Here is a 20,358-nt window from a genome sequence, read left to right on the forward strand (position 1 = left end):
TTGATGACGATGATGCCAGTGTTAATGGTACAGGCAGGAAAGCCTAGGCCGGTGGTTTGGAATGTTTCCAAGGTCACAATTCAATTTCTTGCCTTGTCTCACAGGCGGCTTTCTCCTCCCCAGCAGGCTTCTGCCTGCTCTAGTCCCTAGTGAGGCTGAAGGGGTGCAGTGTCTGTATCCAGATCACCAACCACGCTCCACAGTGTGAAAGGGGTGGGAGAACAAAAATCATGAGACAACACGGTGGCTTTTGAACAGGTATGTAGGCTCCCTTATTTAATAGTAATTAAAAGAGAACATACAGGAGGAATAGACATGCTCTTTCCACGTAAGAGGTTTTCTACTAACCACGAGGCCCATCTGTATCAGTAGCTTTACTGGTTGAGTTTTAAAGAAAAAAGTTCCCTTTAGAGTTAAAAATGGACTTTCCTAAATTTCCCTCATAAATGTGCAACTATTTGTGCAAAATAAGAAGGCCATTTCCAACACATTAGTGAAAAGTAATCGCAAACTCAGGCAAAGGAAAAAGATAAAAGAGGCAACAAAAGCAGCCAGGTGCAGCATCCTGGGAGAAGTGCGGCTCTGGTGACGGGGCTTCTGCGGCAGGCCCTGGGGAGTGTGCTCAGAGGCCTCATGGGCAGAGTCATGGCCAATGCCAATCTTGGGGACAAAGGGCCTGGGTCTGGGAGTAGCTGAGCAAGCACTTGTCAAGTGTGCAGTGAAGCCAGGCTGACTTGGAGGCCTGGGAGACAATGCAAATGCTGGGCATTGCTCCCTGGATGCTGTACATTCCCTTGACCAATGGGAACTCTCTGCTGCTTCCAATTTTCACGTCCTGTTCTTCCCCACCATCAGCAGTGTCATTTAGTCTACTCAGAGATTTTGCCGTGTAATACATTAAAACTATTCCAGCTGTCTAAATTACTACTTGCAACCCACTAGGGTCCCCTACCTGACTGTCCCTTCAGGAATATGGATCTGGTTTTCCCAAGAACTCAGCCAACTAGAAGATGGAAAGGCCTCCAAGCACCCATGTTCTCGACTCTTACTGAGGCCTCTGGGGCGTATCTACATCTCTGGGCATTTGAGGCCAGATCTCAGGATTCTGGGGGACACAGGCACCCATGCTTTGTACAAGTTCTCTCAAGGGCTGACCTAGCTTGAAGCCTATAGATAAAACTGAAAACTCCGACTTCACCAATTCAAACAGTTTAGACATTTCCAGTCCCTGTTTTTCACCTATCCCTGGTCACCAAGGGTGTGTCTCTACAGACAACTCATAGGTGCATCTTGGTTTTGTTAGGGAAGGCCGGAGGCAGACCAAGAGGAAAGAAGGGGTCTAACAAAGGATCTACCCTGTGAGTCTTGGGCTTGAGTAAGTGATTTTCTACAGACGGGCTTCTGTGTGCAAGGGGTAAGGTAACCCTGTTCTTCCACCCTGATCATTTTCTCTTTGTAGCACTGTTTCTCCAGGGTACAGGTCTGAGACCAGACCAACAATGATAATGCTTGAAAGTGACATACTTACACTTCAAAGTCTCAGCACTCAAAGCAAAAGAGGTTCTGCTGTAATTGGGGTCTAGAGAAGGAGGGTGTTTGGGGGCCCTTCTTAAGCAATAGTATTAGAGTGATCATTTCTTGCTCTTTTATAATAAAGTCCAGAATTTGAGAGATGCCATTTTAGGTCTCATTCCCATGGACCCCTGCCTTCCCTTGGCTATGGAAGTCTGAGTGGCAGCACTCATCTCTGAGCCTCATTCTAAGACCCTGGACCAAGCCCTCAGGATGATTAACCCCAAGAATGAGCCTCAGAAATCTTCTGCAGAGTCCACCAGCAGCCCGGTCTTTCCAGTTTTGAGGAAGTCTGTGTGTGTCTGTGTGCATATTTTCTTCCCCGTGGTTTTTAAGTTGTGCCATAATATTTGGCAGGGGGGTGGGGGTGGGGTGAAATGGAAGCACTGCCCTCCCTAGAAGCAACTCAGTAGCTGACAAAGGTAGTGAAGAATTCTGTTTGATGAGTCTTTCTTCCCACTAATCCTAGCTGGAAAGGCCTGTGTGGCTTATTTGTCATTGTTTGGTGAAGCACAATTACACTCTCGCCAGGAGCCTTAATAGTGTCTTCCTGAAGTGTCTTAAAGGGCAGGGTCCGCTGACTGACCTCATAGCAGAGCCTTTGCATTAAGTCACAGGAGCCCATTTGCAACAGAGGACACAGCCGGTTCAGGCTCCTCTGCAACTCCAGAGCTTGAAGGACAGGATTACAGGCAATCTTTCTCAGACAAGTCCAAAAGATAGCTATGGGGACCTCAAAAGGGGATGGAAGCTTTAGGCTTGAGCAGGAGCTTCTCACCCAGGGTATGACTTGGTGAGGGACGGCTGGGGTGACAAACCATTAGACATGGCTGACCTGCTCTACTTCACGGTGATGGTGGCTCCATCCCAAGGCATCTAGTCCAGCTAAAGCTCTCCCACAGCACAGAGCTGGTGGCATTTCCTATAGAGATGGTGGCCAGAAAGTTGGTTTTTTTAAAACACAAAGGAACGATTCCAAGTAATCTTCAGGTTTTACCTAAGCGGAAAGCAAAAGGTCATTTTTCAGGCTTCTGCAATCTGACTATCCCAATGACACTGCTGGAGGAGGCCAAGTCTGAGATTCTCTGTCTATGGAATAACTGGACCTATGCCCTGAACCAAGTGCTTGACCAGGAAAGAAGGCAGTGAGAGGAATGGGGAAGGGGCTGGGGCTCTGATCCCATTCACGCTGGCTTTTAAGACCTCTTCCTGGAGTGGGGGCAACCTAAAGCTAGTAGTCATAAGGTCTAGTTAGTCCCACTGCGTACCCAGCTCTTCCATGCCCCAGAAAAATCAGGAGTAAAAGCACTGGGGGCAGATCTAGGCTAAAAGACGCCACCCTTGGGGGGACTGCGGTGAAGCTGTCATCTGGTCACAAGGGCATGCTTGTTGTCTGGTCAGGGAAAGTCAGTGGACTGAGGGGAAGAAACCTCTAGAACTCCACAGCTGTGTGTTGGTCTTTCATAGACCAAGTAGTAATGTCTTCCAGGCCCCTTCCTTGTGTCAGGAACAACCAGCCTCACCTACGTAATGAATGGGGAACCTAGGAGTGAACAGGATATACTTCATTATCCTTCTGCCTATTCACCTTACCTCGAAATGCCAAGTACCCATTTTGTTTGTTCAGTTTCTGAGCCCCAGACCTAAGCTCTAGAGTCACGGGTGAAAGGTGGTTCCTCATGCCTGACTGACGACACCACCGTCTCGAGGAAAAGACAGTGTAGCCTGACTTCCCCTGAAGCCCAGCCTAGCAACATCTCATGGCTTGCTTACTTTTGTGCCTCTTCTACTATAGGGAAAGGTTATGCGAATACTGTACATAGGCTATTATAAAAAAATACATTTGTTCTCTTTGAAGAAGAATGCACAAATGCAGGGCCAGCCAGCGCTGGGTCCCAGACTCCGGGGCTGCAGCCAGCAGCCTCTGTGGGCCCGAGGCCCGTCTTCACGAGTGGTGACTGCTGATGAGTCCCCGGAGTTGCTTGGCCACAGTGTCAATCAATTTCTGCTTGTCTCGCTCATTTTTCCGGAACTGTGCAAACATGTTGTTCTTGCGGCTGGTGTCCTTCATCCTAAACAGAGAGGGGAAGAAAGAGAGCAAAGTATTCGAGGTGGCAATGGCGGCCACTATGTCTTAACCACCACCCGGAGTTGGGAGAGTCCAGAACATTTCCACTGTCAGGCCCATACTCACCTACTATTCAGAAGGCTGCCCTGCTGGCACCTCCATCCCTCCCAACTTCAGTCACTTCTGGCAAACAGTTGAGAGCCAGCCATGGCCAGCCTCCTTACTATCCATACTCACCCTACCTACTTCCTTCCTTTCTATGCCCAGGTATGAGCCTGTTATAGGTATCTGGCACCTCCTGCAGCCCCTGATGGACAACAGGATCTCAGAGAACGTCTAAGGCCTTCTCATTACCCCCTGAACCTACTAAATCCTGCTGGGACCTTACAGCTGGAATTTGAAAGGGAAAGTAGGACAATGCTCTTAACTAGCAATTTCAAGAGAACACGAGTAACTGAGAGCCACTATGCATTTCTAAACATTACTCTAGCTGGCAATTCTATCCTACTCCTAACAAAACCAAGGGCTTGACTGATCTCTTTTCCTTTGCCTCAGAACAGAGGCCCAGAGACAGTGAGGTGGTTCGGAGGGCACGCTGCTGAGGAAGCAGGTGCCAAAAGGCTGAGCCATTCTCTCACTTGAAAAACCAGGGCTTTAGGCAAGAGAAGCCCCTGAGGTCTCAATGGCTGCTACACCTTCAGATCTTGACCTTTGGAAAGCTTTTTAACTGGCTCCTGCTAAAGCTCCCAAGATGGCATATTCCTAAAGCACAAACCCTGGGCAGTTCTGGCTGTCAATTCTGCAGATGGAGAGACCTAACTGGAAAGCATGGATGGAGAAAGGCAAGGCTAGGCCGAGGTTCAGAGGAACCCCAAACCTGACTTAGCTGTTGTGACAGATCCTAGGAATCTTTCATTCCCCTGAAAGGGGTCCCAGCCCCTGGTATTTGTTCGTGATTGTCAACTTTGGCCCCAGCCTCTGTACATTGGATCTCCAGCCCACAGATAGTTCTAATGGTAGAGAAAGAAGGACACTGCCCAGACTCATTTATCCCTGGGGTTGGCCGAGGTGGCTCCTCACGACCATCCCTCAGGAGCTCGGCCAGCTCTCTGACTTCACAGCTCCCTGCCCTGCATGGAGATGGGTGAGGAGAGGGGATGGAAGGAACTTGGCACCAAGGAGTAAACTACTCCCAGGAAGACTTTGGCTAATCCTGGACCACTTTTTCCTGTTGGGAGGCCCCGTGCAGAGGGATGAACTAGAAAGGCCAGTAGGTCAGAAGGTCAGAGAGTCCGTAAGGACATTTATATCCATATGGTAGGGAGGTTCTGATGAGCATCCCAGCTTTATGGCCCTGGCTGATGGTGACAGCCACAAGCAAATTGAGACTTCTCTCTCTGATCTAAGCTTTAGGGCCTTGAGCCTGGAATTGCTCATCAAGCACACTTAGAGATGGCATATAAGGTACAACCACCCACATGTGGAGGTCCGTGATTGACAGGTAGGAAGAAGGAGAGATGACAGAGGTTTAGAGGTTTAGGTTGAAAAGAAAGCACAAAAGACCTCCAGGCTATCATGATTACTGTATCTGGTCCCTCAGACAGTAACTGCACCATGATGTTTGTGGAACTGGCTTGACTTAGGATTATTTATCCCAGACAGCAACTCCTCTGTTGGATATACTATAAATCTAAATAAAACCAACATTAAACAAAACAAAAAGAATAATAAAGGAAGAAAAGCACTTCTGACCTTTATAGGGCACTTAATTTAACATCTTATGTGATCATTAGTTTCATGACTCCTCAAAGCAGCCCAAAGACAGAGATGGCTTTCAACTCCCTTAGGGGAGGTCCAGAAATAAGGCTGGAGGGAACAGGAGAAGAGGGTAGGCTCTGGGCCCCAGAGGCCAGGATTTCTTAGCCACTGAGGCCTGAAGTGGGGATTACTTGAAGGAGAAACTCGGGTGCCCTGAGGGCTGATGGCAGCATGCTGGCTTGTACCCGGCAATGCTCTGAGACCAAAGGAGGGGCTCCACCCCATCACACTCCGTGTGCCCAGGATCTGGATCTGCTTTGGCCCTGGACACCTCTCAAAGACGCAGGGGCCTCTTCTCTTTCCTGAAAGTCCTCATCAGGTCTTTGTATCTTTCTACATCTCATCCTGCTAAGAAGTGTCACGTTGGTGTTGTATGAAAGGAGAGAAGGTTAGCACTCCCCTTGACAAGGATGGAAGAGGCTCTCGGGCCTGAGACAACACACATACGGTTAAGGCATTGCCACCTACTTCGTGGCATCTAACCACTGTTTTTTTAATGAGATGGATAAAACTGGAGCCCATTATACAGAGTGAAATAAGCCAGAAAGATAAACACCAATACAGTATACTAACGCATATATATGGAATTTAAAAAGATGGTAACGATAACCCTATATGCAAAACAGAAATAGAGACACAGATGTACAGAACAGACTTTTAGACTCTGTGGGAGGAGGCGAGGGTGGGATGTTCTGAACGAACAGCATTGAAACAAGTATTATCAAGGGTGAAACAGATCACCAGTCCAGGTTGGATGCATGAGACAAGTGCTCAGGGCTGGTGCACTGGGTAGACCCAGAGGGATGGGGTGGGGAGGGGGGTGGAGGGGGGATCGGGATGGGGAACACATGTAAATCCATGGCTGATTCATGTCAGTGTATGGCAAAAACCACTACAATACTGTAAAGTAATTAGCCTCCAACTAATAAAAATAAATGGGAAGAAAATAAAAGAAGTGTCAGGTTGGAAAGGAGAGAGTATTGAGCTCTGGAGGTAGAGCTGGCTGTGGGGAAAGCAGGATAGGGTCAAGTTGAGAGACTGATTTCTATGAGGCTGGGAAATGTGGATTTCAGTGATCTGGGTGGCCTCTGGCCCGACTGTGTTTGGAAGGGAGCTTTTAAATCCTGCTGATCACCTGGGGTAAGTACATGGCATTATCACTGGCTAGGTCTCAAGAATGCTAGTGAGAAGCTGATTATTTTTGCCTGTTGTTGAGCCACAGGAAGTAGATAAGCCAGTACTTGCTGGATCTAGAGATTCTCAGGAACAGAGGAGTAAGAACTGTTGAGAGAGGCACCTGGCCGAAGGGAATCCCAGAGCCCATCTGAGCACATAATGAACAGGACTCCCAAGCAGCAACACAAAAGCCAGAGGGTGCTGAGAATGTGGGTCAGGCCTTGCCTCTAAGAAAGAGTCTTCTATGGGACATCTTGAAGCCCGGGCCTCACCACTGGGAGGACGGGAAGACTGCTGAGGAAGCTCCCTTGTGTCAGGGCTGGATTTCAGGCCCTGGACTAGCCAGTGTTGAGTGTGCCAGGAAGGTGGGCGGGAGCAACCTTTTACCTGGCACTGATGGGGGAAAATCCCTGTCACCACTCCCAGCCCCAAAGGAACTGGTAAGCCAAGGGTCACTTGAAGGACCAAGCAGAGAGGAGGCAGCCAGCCAGCTGGCACCGGGCTGGTTTAGCAGATTAGTATGTCAGGGTGGGGACAACTCACAGGGCAGGGATTTTAGTGTAGTCATTAGTGTCAATGAGGAAACCAGAAGGACTTGCCTCAAAGTAGTGGAAACAGCCCAAGTGAATAATATACTTACTCTCTAGATATCCTAGAGAAGAAGGTCATTGGGAGAGAGAATCATGGGAAACAGAGTTAAAATGGAAACATGAGTCTCTGTCTTGATCTGGAAAAAGTCAATTCTGGGCTCTTAGTGACTTGGCTCCAAACACACATCTCTGCCTCCTGCTCTACCTCCTCTCCTTCTCTCCCCCAGGATAACCTTTAGTAGGAAGGTACCATTCAGCCTCACCTTCTGCCTAAGGCTTCACTCTGGCCTCCTGGACTCTGATCCTTGCCTTCTTAGGATTTGAGACCTGCCTGACTGGCTATATATAAACACTACACTGTCTAGATACAAGGCACTCTTCTAAGAAGCTAAGAGTTTTATCTAGTTTGATGACAAGGAAAAACTTCCTTTTTACATGGGTCTTTGTCTCTGGTCTGCCAGCTCTCAACTAGGTAAGCTAAAGCCAGGGCCAGGCTACAACGCAGTGCAGATGCCAGCATCTGGGTGACACATTGGTCAGGGAGATGTTCTGGAACTGGCTAACTCAATCTCAGCAGCAGCAACTCTGCCTCAGAGATGCAAGAGTCCTACGGCAACCACTTTTGCTGGCTAGTGACTACTGAAGGCAAGAGTTAGACACTTTCAATGCAGCTTTCTTGGGCTACTCAGCGTAAGAAAGCTCAGTCTGACAGAGGCAAGGGTTGGTGGGGAAGCTGAAATAATTTCAGGAGCTTCTTTGCCAGGAACCACAGAAGCCATCTGTTCTGTGGGGATGCTCTCCATCCATCATCACACCCCAGAATACTGGGGCTGGCTCACTGTTCACCAGGCTGATCTGAGCCCCAAGCTAAGGCATCTTCCTTTCTCCTCCTGTCATCTCTAGGTAAGCTCTGAGGTAATGTCACAGTTCCCCTGACCCACACTTTCCTTAGATTGCTGGGGCTCAGGGATTAAGAGGCTCCAAAGGGAAGACTGAACTGCCAAATCCAGTGATGGAAACTGCTGACAGCACCTGTGGCGGCTTTAAGAGTGGGGCCTCTTTGCCATCTTTTCAAGGTAGTGGCAAAGAGAAAATTATCCTCTGTACCAATCTCCCCTCCCCACGACCCCATCCCTCGAAACAGACCACGGGATGGGTACTCACTTCTCAAGCAGGGTCAGAGCTGTCACAGGGTTTACCCGGAGGTACTTGCAGGTGGGCTGACCGTAGTCCGCAAGGTAGGTTGACCAATCCCACTGGATGAAGAGATCCAAGAGCTGTAAAATATCCAAACCCCCACTCCAGTAATTAATCAGACAGATAAGACAAATCAGGATTTCAAAAACTCCTAGCACCCTTCACTACCCACTAGATTTGAAGAATAAAATTAAAATTGTAATACGAGAAAGAGTATGATTCTTCCCTGATAGCTCAGATGGTAAAGAAACCACCTGCAGTGCAGGAGACCCAGGTTTGATCCCTGGGTTGGGAAGAGCATCTGGAGAAGGGAATGGTTACCCACACCAGTGTTCTTGCCTGGAGAACTCCATGGACAGAGGAGCCCGATGGGCTATAGTCCATGGGATTGCAAAGAGTTGGACATGACTGAGCGACTCACACACAAGAGAAAGAATGGCTATAGTAACAAAACTAAGAAAATAAACGGGTAATTACTGCAAGGTAGAGCCATCTCTGCCGGAAGCACTGCATTGCTGATGCTCTCAGAGGCAGGCCTGGAAAGAAACTGGCACTGGACTGAATCAAAACACCAGGCTATCATGATAATCACCCATTCACTTAACAAATACTTAGAAAATGTCTTCCATATGCCAAGCACCATTCTAGGAGCTCAGAATTCAGCCATGAACAAGTAAAGGTGGGTGTGTCCACTGCCCCACATGCAACTATATGAGCTTTCAGGTTGAAAGGTCTGGGTTCAAGTATGAATTTCATGACTTGCTGTGTTGACTTTGCTAAGTTACTCGGTTGATACAGACACATGCCAAAAACGAACAGGATACGCAGACAGCACAGAAACACACTGAACCAAGACATAAATGGACCTTATAATATTTACATGAAGGCAATATACAACACCTGTGAGGACACTGGTTGAACAGATAGAAATGTGTAACTAAATACATTTTGTCAAAGGCTTTGCTTATCAGCCAACTTTAGCCTCAGGTATCTGTCAAACCAATATTTAAAACTCATAACTAAATAAAGCTAAAAAAGAAAAAAATCAGTGTCTTTCAAAGGTGGGGTAGGGGTGATGAAAGGGAAGCTGTTAGCTCCCCTGTATAAACTTTTAGGGGGGGGGTCACTGCCCCAGACTCACATCATTACATAGAAGAAGGGCCTTCAAGCAGTCTTTCTAGCAATGAGATACATATAAGTACTTCTGGACTCAGGGCATTTCCTTACTTCTCCTTTTCCAAGAGATAACAGTTGAAGAAGATAGGTAGATGACAATCTCTCTGTGCAGAACTAATGCAGAGAAGCCAAGAGTCAAATTCAACGCCAGAGTCTGGGCTCTTAGGCGTAACTTCCTCCTCTGTCTTCCTCACTGGGGAGCTGGGCAAACAGGCAGTGTGGGCCTTGCTCTGTTGGCCATCTCCTCTGCTATCTATTCTCTTAGAATAGATGTTAAGAACTTCCTCAGGATGGAAATTGGCTGAAGTCCCAAAACTAAAACAGAGAAAAGCCCCTACACCCTCAGCCAACAAAGGGATACTAAATATGAGAGGAGACGGGGAGAGAGAGAGACATGTTGGTTGGCCTGGGTCAGCAAGGCCCCAACGGCCCTCTCAGGCCTCTTTTAGGTCATGCTTATTTTAGTTGGCAAGTAAAAGGGCTTCTACCACTTCCTTTCACTGCCCCAAGGCCTCACAGAGCTCTCTTTTAGAAGAAAAATTTCCCTGACTTCCTATCCTAATCTTGGTATTTCCAGCCTAAAGACCCCTCGAGACAGTTCCTCCTAGGGAACGTGATAGGCGCTTGGAGTGTCCCTTGTTTTAAAGGTCTTCTACAAGTAAGATTGTGCTTTTCCCTCAAACCCCAAGGAAAGAAACTATGGAAAAAGATAGCATTTTCTTAATTAGTTTTTTTTTCCTCTTAGAAAATTAAACAAAAAATGTTGGGAGCTTTTTGCTGTTTGCATGCTAGGGACCTAACAAAAGAAACATGAAAGAATAACAAATAAGTTCAATTGGAAAAATTTGAAAACCTGACTTCTTAAAGCTATTTTAGGTATTATTTCTCAGATGTGGACATATATATATATATCTATATATATATATATACATTTAATAAAACTAATTTCATTTTGTTCTCTACTAACAGAATCCTAATTTCAGTGATGGAATTGATGGTATCAGCATTTTCTGATTTACTGCAAAGAACACCATGTCTTTCTGGGGTAAATCACCAATAGGGTGTGGAGGGCAGTTCATAACTTAGTTCCAAGGTTTCCTATTTTTAAATTCTTACCAAAGTCTCTCAATGCCAGTACTGGGCCTACAACCTCTGGGATGACAAGCTAGCTAGTTTATCCCACGCTTGGCCTGGAAGCCAAACAACTCTACTGAGCTCAGCCAGCATGAGCCTACAGCTCACACTCTGGGTCTATGCTGCTCTCCACAGTCCTTTTCAGTGGCCTGAACCTAGATCTGGTGGTCTCCTCTGAGACAGATGGACATAAGCTAGAGTCCGGGTAAGACTTAGCTAAGTCCGCCTGCTCTGGGGTGCAGCTCTACTGGATTCCTTAGATCAGAGTTAGAACAAGAGAACAAGAAAACCAGTAGGCCTCTTTCTCATGGCCCTGTGCTCTCCAGACTATGACATTCCGAGGTGAATGAGGCCTCTCAGCCTAGCTCGCGGCATGCAGTTGCCTTGTAAGATCTCAGTCAAGTCTCTCCCGAGGGTGAGCGTCCTGTCATCAGTGAACGTGTGTCACCGTGATCACACTTTATTTCTAAAAGTTTTCATTTTGGAAATAATTTCAACTTATCAGAAAGTTCTAAGAATAGGCACAGTATACGGAGCACTATATACCCTCCTCCCAGACCCATCATCATCAATATCTTACCCATCATGCTCCCTCATTTGTGTTCTTTCTTCTTTTGCACATATACAGTATTTCTTCTTGGAGTCTCTTGAGAGTAATTACATATATCATGGCCCTTTATCCCCAAATATGTCAACATTCCTAAGAATTGGGGCTATTCTCAAACATAATCACAGTATGGCCTTTAACTCTAATAAATTTAATTTTGATACAGTTCAAACTCTAATTTTATAAATTGACCCAATAATGTCCTGTATAGCTTCTTTGTTTGTTCAGGATCAGGTATTATATTTAGCTAGCTCTTGAGTCTCCTTTAATCTGGACTATTTCCACAGCCTTTCTTATATGATATTGACATTTTTGAATAATATCAACTCTTCAAAAGTTCCCTGCCTCCTTTTTCATCCTAAGTTTTGACTTTCCTAATGCTTTCTCATCATAAGATATAAGATATGCATATCTGGCCAGAATCCTACATGTGATGCTGTGTCGTCCTCAGGGCATCACATCTGGACGTGCACAATGTTCATGCGTCTCTCAACGGCGACATTAATTTTGTTCACCCAGTCAAGATAAGCTGTTGTCTGATTTCTCCACTGTCCAGATATTATTTTTTCTTTTGTAACTAGGAAGCAATTTAGGAGATCATGTGAACATACTGTTCCTGATTAAAATTTTCTATTAGATTTAGCATCTATTGAAGATGCTTCTCCAATTTAGTCTTCACTACGATGGTTTCAGACTGATTCCATCCTTTCCTCCAAGTTTATCAGCTGTCACTCAGCATTTGACCATAAGCAAGTGCTCACTTCTGCTCCACTATTAATTCATCTATTTTATTACTGGTATGGATTCATGGATTTCTACTGTTTAATAGTTTATATTCATTACTATACCTAATTACTTTGGTGCTCAAGTTGTCCCAGATTTAGCAATGGGAGATCCTTGAAGCTAGAGCCTGTGCCCTTGTGGCACGTCCCCATGATTTTTTTCAGGACTTCCTTACTTTCTGGCATATTAAGATGGTGCAGGTTCATCTTGTATCTACCATGCTCAGCTCTGAAATCAGCCCTGGTTTCTTTTAGTGGTAATGTTATTAAGAGATCAAGATTTGGGTGCTAGGAGAGCTCATTGCTACTACGGGACAATCTATGGGGTATTAAGCCCTCTCAGGAGACACAGCTAGGAAATATATACATATAAATATATCCACACATACACATACATATGTGTGTACATATGTACACATGCACACATAGTTTAGATATCATGAGTTTACACCAATACCTCCAATTCTAATCATTCTCAGAGAGTTCTTTCTTGCCTTCCTCTATGTCACATGTCCACAGTTAGAATTATCAACAACATCATTTCATCTACTAATTTGCTCAATAATACATCTAAAATCAGTTCAGAACTGTTTGTATAAGCCACTGCAAAATAAACCTACTAAAAAATAAGGTCAAGATTTGTTTGAAGTTGTCCCTCCAACCTAACACTGAGTGGGTACAATCAAAACCTATGTTCATAAGCCACTTGGATTAGTCTTTTTTAAAATTCTCCCTTCAGTTTGGTTATGGTATTCATCTAAATAAAACCGGGTTCATTTGTTTCCATTTAGGCTCCTCCCTCCCATCCTTTGTTAATTTATTTTTTTACACATGTAGGACACTAACATGCTTCCAAAAGTCAAACTATACAAAAATGTTAACTCAGAAAAAGTGTCAGTCTTTCCTTCTTGTATCCCTTTTACCCCAATTTCTACCATGCCTTATAGGTGCCCAACTCCATTGTTTGTGAATTTGCCCTTACTATGTTTCTATTTGTAAAGATAAACAGATACACATTTTATTCCTTATTTCCTCTTCTTTCTTTCACAGAAAGTAGAATACTATGTATGCACCTTAAGATATTTTATTTCTTCACATTTATAAGCAGGAAGGGGTTGGAGAAGAAAAAGGAAAAGTGTCAAAGGCAGGAGACTGAACTACTCTTCAAACTTTACTGAGTATCAATTTGTAATTTTTACCATATTCTCATGCTACAAGTGTAAATTATTAATTTAACATTTTTGCATTGATTCACATTTTGGTATTAAAAAATTTAAAAGAACACTTTACACCACTATCATAAATGGGAAACCATTCTAACTTGTCATAAATAGAAGATAACTCAAACATCAGTGCAACAATGAGATATTCGCTTTATCATCACAAAGACTACAAAGGGATAGCTTTCTTACAACAATGATTTCATGTTTAATGTGCATCTTGGTACTATCTAAACCTGTACTCAGTTTAGATATGCAAAGTACATCATGCAAAATGTGGGGGTGGATGAACTACAAACTGGAATCAAGATTGCTGGGAGAAATAACAACCTCAGACATGCAGATGATACCACTCTAATGGCAGAAAGAAAGGAGGAACTAAAGAGCTTCTTAATGAGGGTGAAGGAGGAGAGTGAACTTAAAACTCAACATTCAAAAAAAGAAGATCATGGCATCAGGTCCCATCACTTTATGGCAAATAGATGGGGGAAAAGTGGAAACAGTGACAGACTTTATTTTCTTGAACTCCAAAATCACTGTGGATGGTGACTGCAGCCATGAAATTAAAAGCTGCTTGCTCCTTGGAAGAAAGGCTATGACAACGCTAGACAGTGTATTAAAAAGTAGAGAAATCACTTTGCCAACAAAGGTCCCTCTAGTCAAAGCTATGGTTTTTCCAATAGTCATGTATGGATGTAAGAGTTGGACCATAAAGAAGACTGAGTATCAAAGAATTGATGCTTTCATATTGTGGTGCTGGAAAGGACTCTTGAGAGTCCCTTGGACTGCAAGGAGATCAAACCAGTCTATTGTAAAGGAAATCAACCCTGAATAATCATTGGAAGGACTGAGGCTGAAGCTCCAATACTTTGGCCACCTGATGCAAAGAGCCGACTCACTAGAAAGACCCTGATGCTGGGAAAGATTGAGGGCAGGAGGAAAAGGGGGATGCTGAAAATAAGATGGTTGGGTAGCATCACGACTCAACGGACATGAGTTTGGGCAAACTATGGGAGATAGTGAAGGATAGGGAAGTCTGGCATGCTGCAGTTTATGGGGTTGCAAAGAGTCAAACATGACTGAGCGACTGAAGCAACAACCCAAGAGACACTTCAGATGGCCTTCTGTAACTCCACTATTCCATCCAACCTGTGACAGTGAAAGTTGCTCACTTGTGTCAGACTCTTTGTGACCCCATGGACTATACAGTCCATGGAATTCTCTAACTGTTTCTTTCTCCAGGGGACCTTCCCAACTCAGGGATCGAATCCAGGTCTCCCACATTGCAGGCAGATTCTTTACCAGCTGAGCCACCAGGGAAGCCCAAGAATACTGGAGTGGATAGCCTATCCCTTCTCCAGGGGATCTTCCTGACCCAGGAATCGAACCAGGGTCTCCTGCATTGCAAGTGGATTCTTTACCAACTGAGCTATGAGGGAAGCCCTCCATCCAACCTCTGTTTTGGTATTAGTTTGTGGCTTTAGCCAAGAGTTGAGTGATGACTGTGTGCCTGGACCAGTGTTAAGTGGTATATGGGCACAAAGAAGCACCTGTAACAGATGTTTTCAGCAAGAATTAGTCTCATTATGAGAGAAGATCAGAGCACACATGGGCCCTGTGTCCTGGAGTGGTCAGGAGGGTCCACAGCCAAAGGTCTGGTTTGGTTGGTAAGACCTGGGAGGCTAGATGGGCTGGGGCAACATGCTAACACAACCACAGGAAGAGTTCACTTCTCTCATCCCCAGGAACCCTCATTAGAGAGTGGGTTTCCATGTAATTGACTTTTGATGAATTCTTACTTCTGTGTCAGAACATTGTTAAAATTCTTGATTTTCCATGTGATGACTTCTCATTGAATTTACAGAACCACGTTGTGGGCTTGCACCATGTTCATTCTATTTATATTTCTTAAGAGTTGCATAACAATTATAACCTTCTTAAGTTTAAAAAGTTCAAGTGAGTGGCTTCTTCTAATATTTACTATTAGGATTTGAAACATAAATAATAAAGCATATTTGCTTGTCTCAGATTGTCTTAATGAAGACATAAACCACTGAATTCAGCAAATGTTTTTAGAAGCATGTAGTATGTGGAAGGACAGGGACTGGCTTTTCAAGTGTTGTTAAAATGTGTGGTTTTCCCCCACAAAGGAGAATAAAAGAAAAACACAAATAACCGTAATCCAAGCCAAATGATTTAAATGCTATTAAGTATTCCTCTTCTTTTTGAACTATCACGTGAACATTTTACAAGGTTTTTCACTTACAACAAAATTTAAACAGCATATATAATCTGTGGTTCAGAATGCACGCACACACACACATATGCATTGGGTTTAAATTTATTTTGATTACCAGACAGTGTTTGAGGTGATGAGAATCACATCAGCAAAAACAAATGTGTTATGATTGTATCTCTGTCACTAAGTCAGATATGGAAATTTGCCTGCATTTTATTACCATCAGTCACAGACTTTGTTTTTTTAAAAATTTTATTTTGAAATAATTTTAGACTTACATACAAGTTGCAAACATAGTTTAGACAATTCCTCTAATGCCCAGCTTTACCCAGCTTCTCTAATGTCCACGTATTATATTACAATGATAAGAACCAAGAAATCAACATTGGTACAATACTATTAAACTATTTCATTCTATTTTCACCAGATTTTCCACTAATGTCCTTTTTCTGATCCAATTCAGTATCCCACTTCATTTAACCATCATGTCTTCCACAACTCTTCCAGTATATTTTCTCATTTTTATCTTTGAAGACCTTGACACTTATAAATTACTCTTAGTTATTTATTTTGCAGAAGGTCCCTTAATTTGAGTCTGCCCAATATTTGCTTATGGTTAGACAGGCAGTAGTTCTCAATGAGGGGAGATCTTGCCTCACATGGGACACCTGGCAATATGTCTAGAGACATTTTTGGCTGTAACAAGGCTGGTGGTGGCAGTGGAGGTGATGTTTCTGGCATTGAGTGAGCCAGGAATGCTGGTAAACATCCTACAGTGCTCAGGACAGCCCCTACAGCAAAGAATGACCAATCCCAAATGGCAGCAGTGTCAGGGTTAACCAACTCTGGACTGAGGTTGTGCATCTTTGTTTTGCAAAAGCACTACAGAGTGAAACTGTCCCTTTCTTCGTGCATCATATCAGGTGTACATGATACCCACATATTTCACTATTGGTGATACTAACCAATAATGACCACTTAGCTTAGGTGGTTAAGTTTCTCTATTGCAAAATTACTATTTTTACCTTTGTAATTAATATTTTTTGTGGGAGATATACTTTGATACTAAGAAAATATCCTGTTTCTCCTCAAACTTTTGTCCACTAACGTTAACATCCACTGGTAGATCTTGTCTATAACAACATTTATGATAAATTAGTAATGCTAATATATATATAGGCTATTAAATGAAATCCTCCTATGAGGAAAAGTGTTGTCCCTTCTTCTCCATTTATTTCTATCAGTATGACCTCACAGGTATTTATTTTGCAGATTATAATCTAACACAATCATTATTCATACTGTTGTTCGAACTGTTCCAGCTCTGGTCATCAGGGATGCCCACAGACCGGCTCTCCTGTGTATTTTCCATCTGCCTGTCCTTTCTTGAACAATTCCCTACCTGCTGGTGCTATAAGATGTGCCAAGCTCATCTTGCACTTTCCCTGTCCCTGCTTTGAAACCAGTCACTTCTCCGGAGCTCCGGTTCCTTGTATTGGAGAATAGTTTTTAGAAACCAAGATCTGGGCCCTTAGCATGCTCATTCCTATTGTGATGTTATTGTTTCTAAGCTCTGTCAATGGACAGAGCTAGGAAACATATGTACATTTATTAACATATCTATATTTACTTCTGCATCTCTTTGTGAATATATTTTAAAATCATGAGTTCATATTTTATGTCAGTTCATATTCCAGGTCAACACCACAGGATTCAGTCTACCTTTCCTTCTTTCCTTATTTATCACTTCTTTCTCTGACAATGAGAAACCTGGCTCTCATTGTATTTTACTTACTGGTTTCATCTTGGTACAGTCTAAGTAGTTTCAGAATTGCTAATCCACACCCATGTGAGAAAAGCAAGTTTACTAACTGTAGTTCAGTACTTTATACAGTTTTTTAAGTCGTGTCTGACTCTTTGTGACCCCATGAACTGCAGCACGCCGGGCTTCTCTGTCCATCACTATCTCCCTGAATTTGCTCAGACTCATGTCTATTGAGTCAGTGATGCCATTCAGCCATCTCAAAATTACTTAGGTTAGTTGCTTTCTTCCTCACTCCTTTCAGTATGATTATGCTATTCTCTCACAATTTAGTTAAGATTTATTTTTCACTGCTTGTGTTCCATTTTGGACCCCCTCACATTCTAGTTGGTTTAAATAATTTATTTTGGTGAATGAATCAGAGTTCTATAAAAAGCATACTCAGAAGTATCGTTCTTTCCTCATCTCAACTAAGCTGCTCTATTCTCTGCATTTCTTTCTACATCTTTTCTATTGACTCTTCACAGGTGACCAATATGGCTTCTGGTTTATCCTTCTTTTACTTCTTTTGTACAAATGAGAAGCTATGTGTACATTTTCTTATATCCTCTTCCTTTTCACCGGAAGGGTAGCATGCTATAGATACTCTTCTGCACTTTTGCTTTTTTCACTTAATGGTACTCCTAGCACTCACACCAAAGGTGCTAATTCCTTATTAATCATATTCTTGATTTATTCATATTAGTGCAGTTTTTATAAGCTATATAAGCCATTTTCAAGGATGGATCAAACATTATTTTGGGGGGCATTTTATCACTTAACTGGTGGAACAGGAGTATTGGATATTTTCAGAGCAGAACATACTGATAAATGTTATGGCTTCTTCAATCAAAAGCAAACTCAACCAATCATCAATGACGCTTTGACCTCTAACACAGAGTTATTAGTTTATGGTATTTATCAGAAAAACTAGTGTAGTAGTTGATGTGACATCTTATAAACTACAAAGGTTAATAAAAAATTATAAATTATGCGATTATTGGTTATTATACAAAACTGTGTACAGTAGGAAAGGATATGACACGGAAAGATATCAGGTTATACTAAACAAGCTATTAATTTTAGGAATAGCTTTTTTTTTTCCCTCTTCAATGAATTTTAGCTATATGACTTCTAACTAGGGCTTTGGCAATTCTAAAGCTGTCTCTAATACATTTTCATTGTTTCAGAACATGCTCATGGCTTTCTAGGACTCAAATTACAGTTCTGATTTCATGGGGTGGTGGGGGGTGGGCAGAGTGGGGAGGACAAAGACTCAGAAAGGATGAGTAAATTGCTGAAAGTCACAAAGAAAATAAGTAGTAGACATGGCTTGATGACTTCTACTCCCCAAGACGCCATAGCTGTCTAGTTTTAAAAATCTTCATTGATTCTGGGTAAAGCACTTGCCTAAGGCTAGGTCAAAGTTCTGAACAGACCTTCATTTTTTATGGTAGCTAGGAAAGACTAGCAAAATTCAAATGCGTCAAAGTGCAAACTAGTTCAAAGCCAGACAGTGAGTTAACTGGACAGAGTGTAGATAGCATCATAATAGTAGAACAAATGCAAACTTCTAGGAAAGACCTTAGAAATGAGATATCAAGATAAGCATATTAACATACATACTTGTTCATGCTTATCAACATACATACTTCTCCAACAGAACATGCAGATGTGATTCAAATGGATGAATTGTTCATGGGTAAAGGAGAATTACAGGTTAATATTCAACAAATGGTCCCGAGGGTGCTCCTGCATTCTCATAGTCAGAAAGGATTACCATGCCCCCCAAGCTCAGAAAGTAAAAATGGAAAGATGAGTGAAGAATGCCCTGCTTGTTCCCACTGTTGTTGTTTAGTGCCAAGTCGTGTCCACGCTTTGTGACCCCATGAACTGCAGCGCGCCAGGCTTCCCTGTCCTTCTATCTCCCAAAGTTTGCTCACTACTAGACTAGTATTAGTTTCTAAACCAGTTCATACCATGCTTACTTTTGGTGAGGAGAACTGTTCTATATATTCTCACCTTCACTGCTAATTCTTGAGATATGAGTCTCATCTCCCATGTTGATGGGGAGCCTCACAAGGATGGAGATCATGTTTCCTCCTTCTGACTACTCCACAACAGGGACTGGCATAAGGCTAGATTACCAGCAGGTAGTCAGTAAAAGCATGTTAAATAGAATTAAAATAGGTAAAACTGACACTTTATAGGAACAATATTGGTTAGATGATGGGATGGACTTATAATTTATTTCTCAGAACAAACTTTCCAAATAGACCAAACCTAGGGTCCTTCTGACCAGCACTAGGAAGAAGGTTGTCTGGGCAAGAAGGAAACATCAAACGGAGCAATAAGACCTATGACAAATGAGTGGGAACGAAGGGGAAGATCCTGTAACTAGTGATGGGAATTCAGCAGATGTTTGGCTTCAACGAGTTAACTGGGCTGGCTTCCAGCAGGCAGCATGGGGCCTACCTCATGTTAGGGAGAGCTTCCTCTTAAAGATTCCACGGGCAGCAAAGGACCACAGAAGTGAAGGTACACACAGACAGACACAAAGACATACTGACCAGAGCCATTTCCCTTTTGCCTAGAAGCGATTTTCTTTACATGTTTTCTATTGAAAAGGCACACTGAGTCCTGTAGAGAATTGTGCTCCCAAAGTATGTCCTTGAAGTAAACTTAATAATGAAAATCTGAACTTGCACATTATATATACTCCAGAAGAAATCTTCATGTTAAACAGGTTAGATGACAAAATGATTTCAAATAATACACTCCTCTGGAACACTCAGCATATAGTCTAACTGACAAAATTATAAATATGCTACCTCTTTAGAACATGGCTACCATATAAAGTGCAGTCAGATGGTAAAGAATCTGACTGTAATGTGGGAAACCCAGGTTTGATCCCTGGGTCAGGAAGATCCCCTGGAGAAGGGAATGGCAACCCAGTCCAGTATTCTTGCCTGGAGAAT

General features: G+C 43.2%; 1 protein-coding gene and 1 non-coding gene across 3 annotated transcripts in view; one reads left to right on the top strand and one right to left on the bottom strand.

Moving 5' to 3' along the window:
- Positions 1 to 244: 244 nt before the first annotated feature.
- Positions 245 to 20,358, bottom strand: part of EXOC6B (exocyst complex component 6B) — a 669,652-nt gene continuing 649,538 nt past the window's right edge. For both annotated transcript variants that reach the window (XM_065929532.1, XM_065929531.1), the window contains exons 21-22: positions 8,389 to 8,501; positions 245 to 3,644 (exon numbers count right to left, since the gene is read on the bottom strand). In XM_065929532.1, coding sequence (XP_065785604.1) covers positions 3,518 to 3,644; positions 8,389 to 8,501 — 240 coding nt within the window. In that variant the 3' untranslated portion in view covers positions 245 to 3,517. The remainder of the gene's footprint in view (positions 3,645 to 8,388; positions 8,502 to 20,358) is intronic.
- LOC136165873 (U6atac minor spliceosomal RNA) lies at positions 5,825 to 5,952 on the top strand. The gene has a single exon (XR_010662838.1). It is a non-coding gene; the product is annotated as a U6atac minor spliceosomal RNA (small nuclear RNA).

This window comes from Muntiacus reevesi, chromosome 3, assembly GCF_963930625.1.
Source record: "Muntiacus reevesi chromosome 3, mMunRee1.1, whole genome shotgun sequence".
In the NCBI taxonomy this organism is placed as follows: Eukaryota; Metazoa; Chordata; class Mammalia; order Artiodactyla; family Cervidae; genus Muntiacus; species Muntiacus reevesi.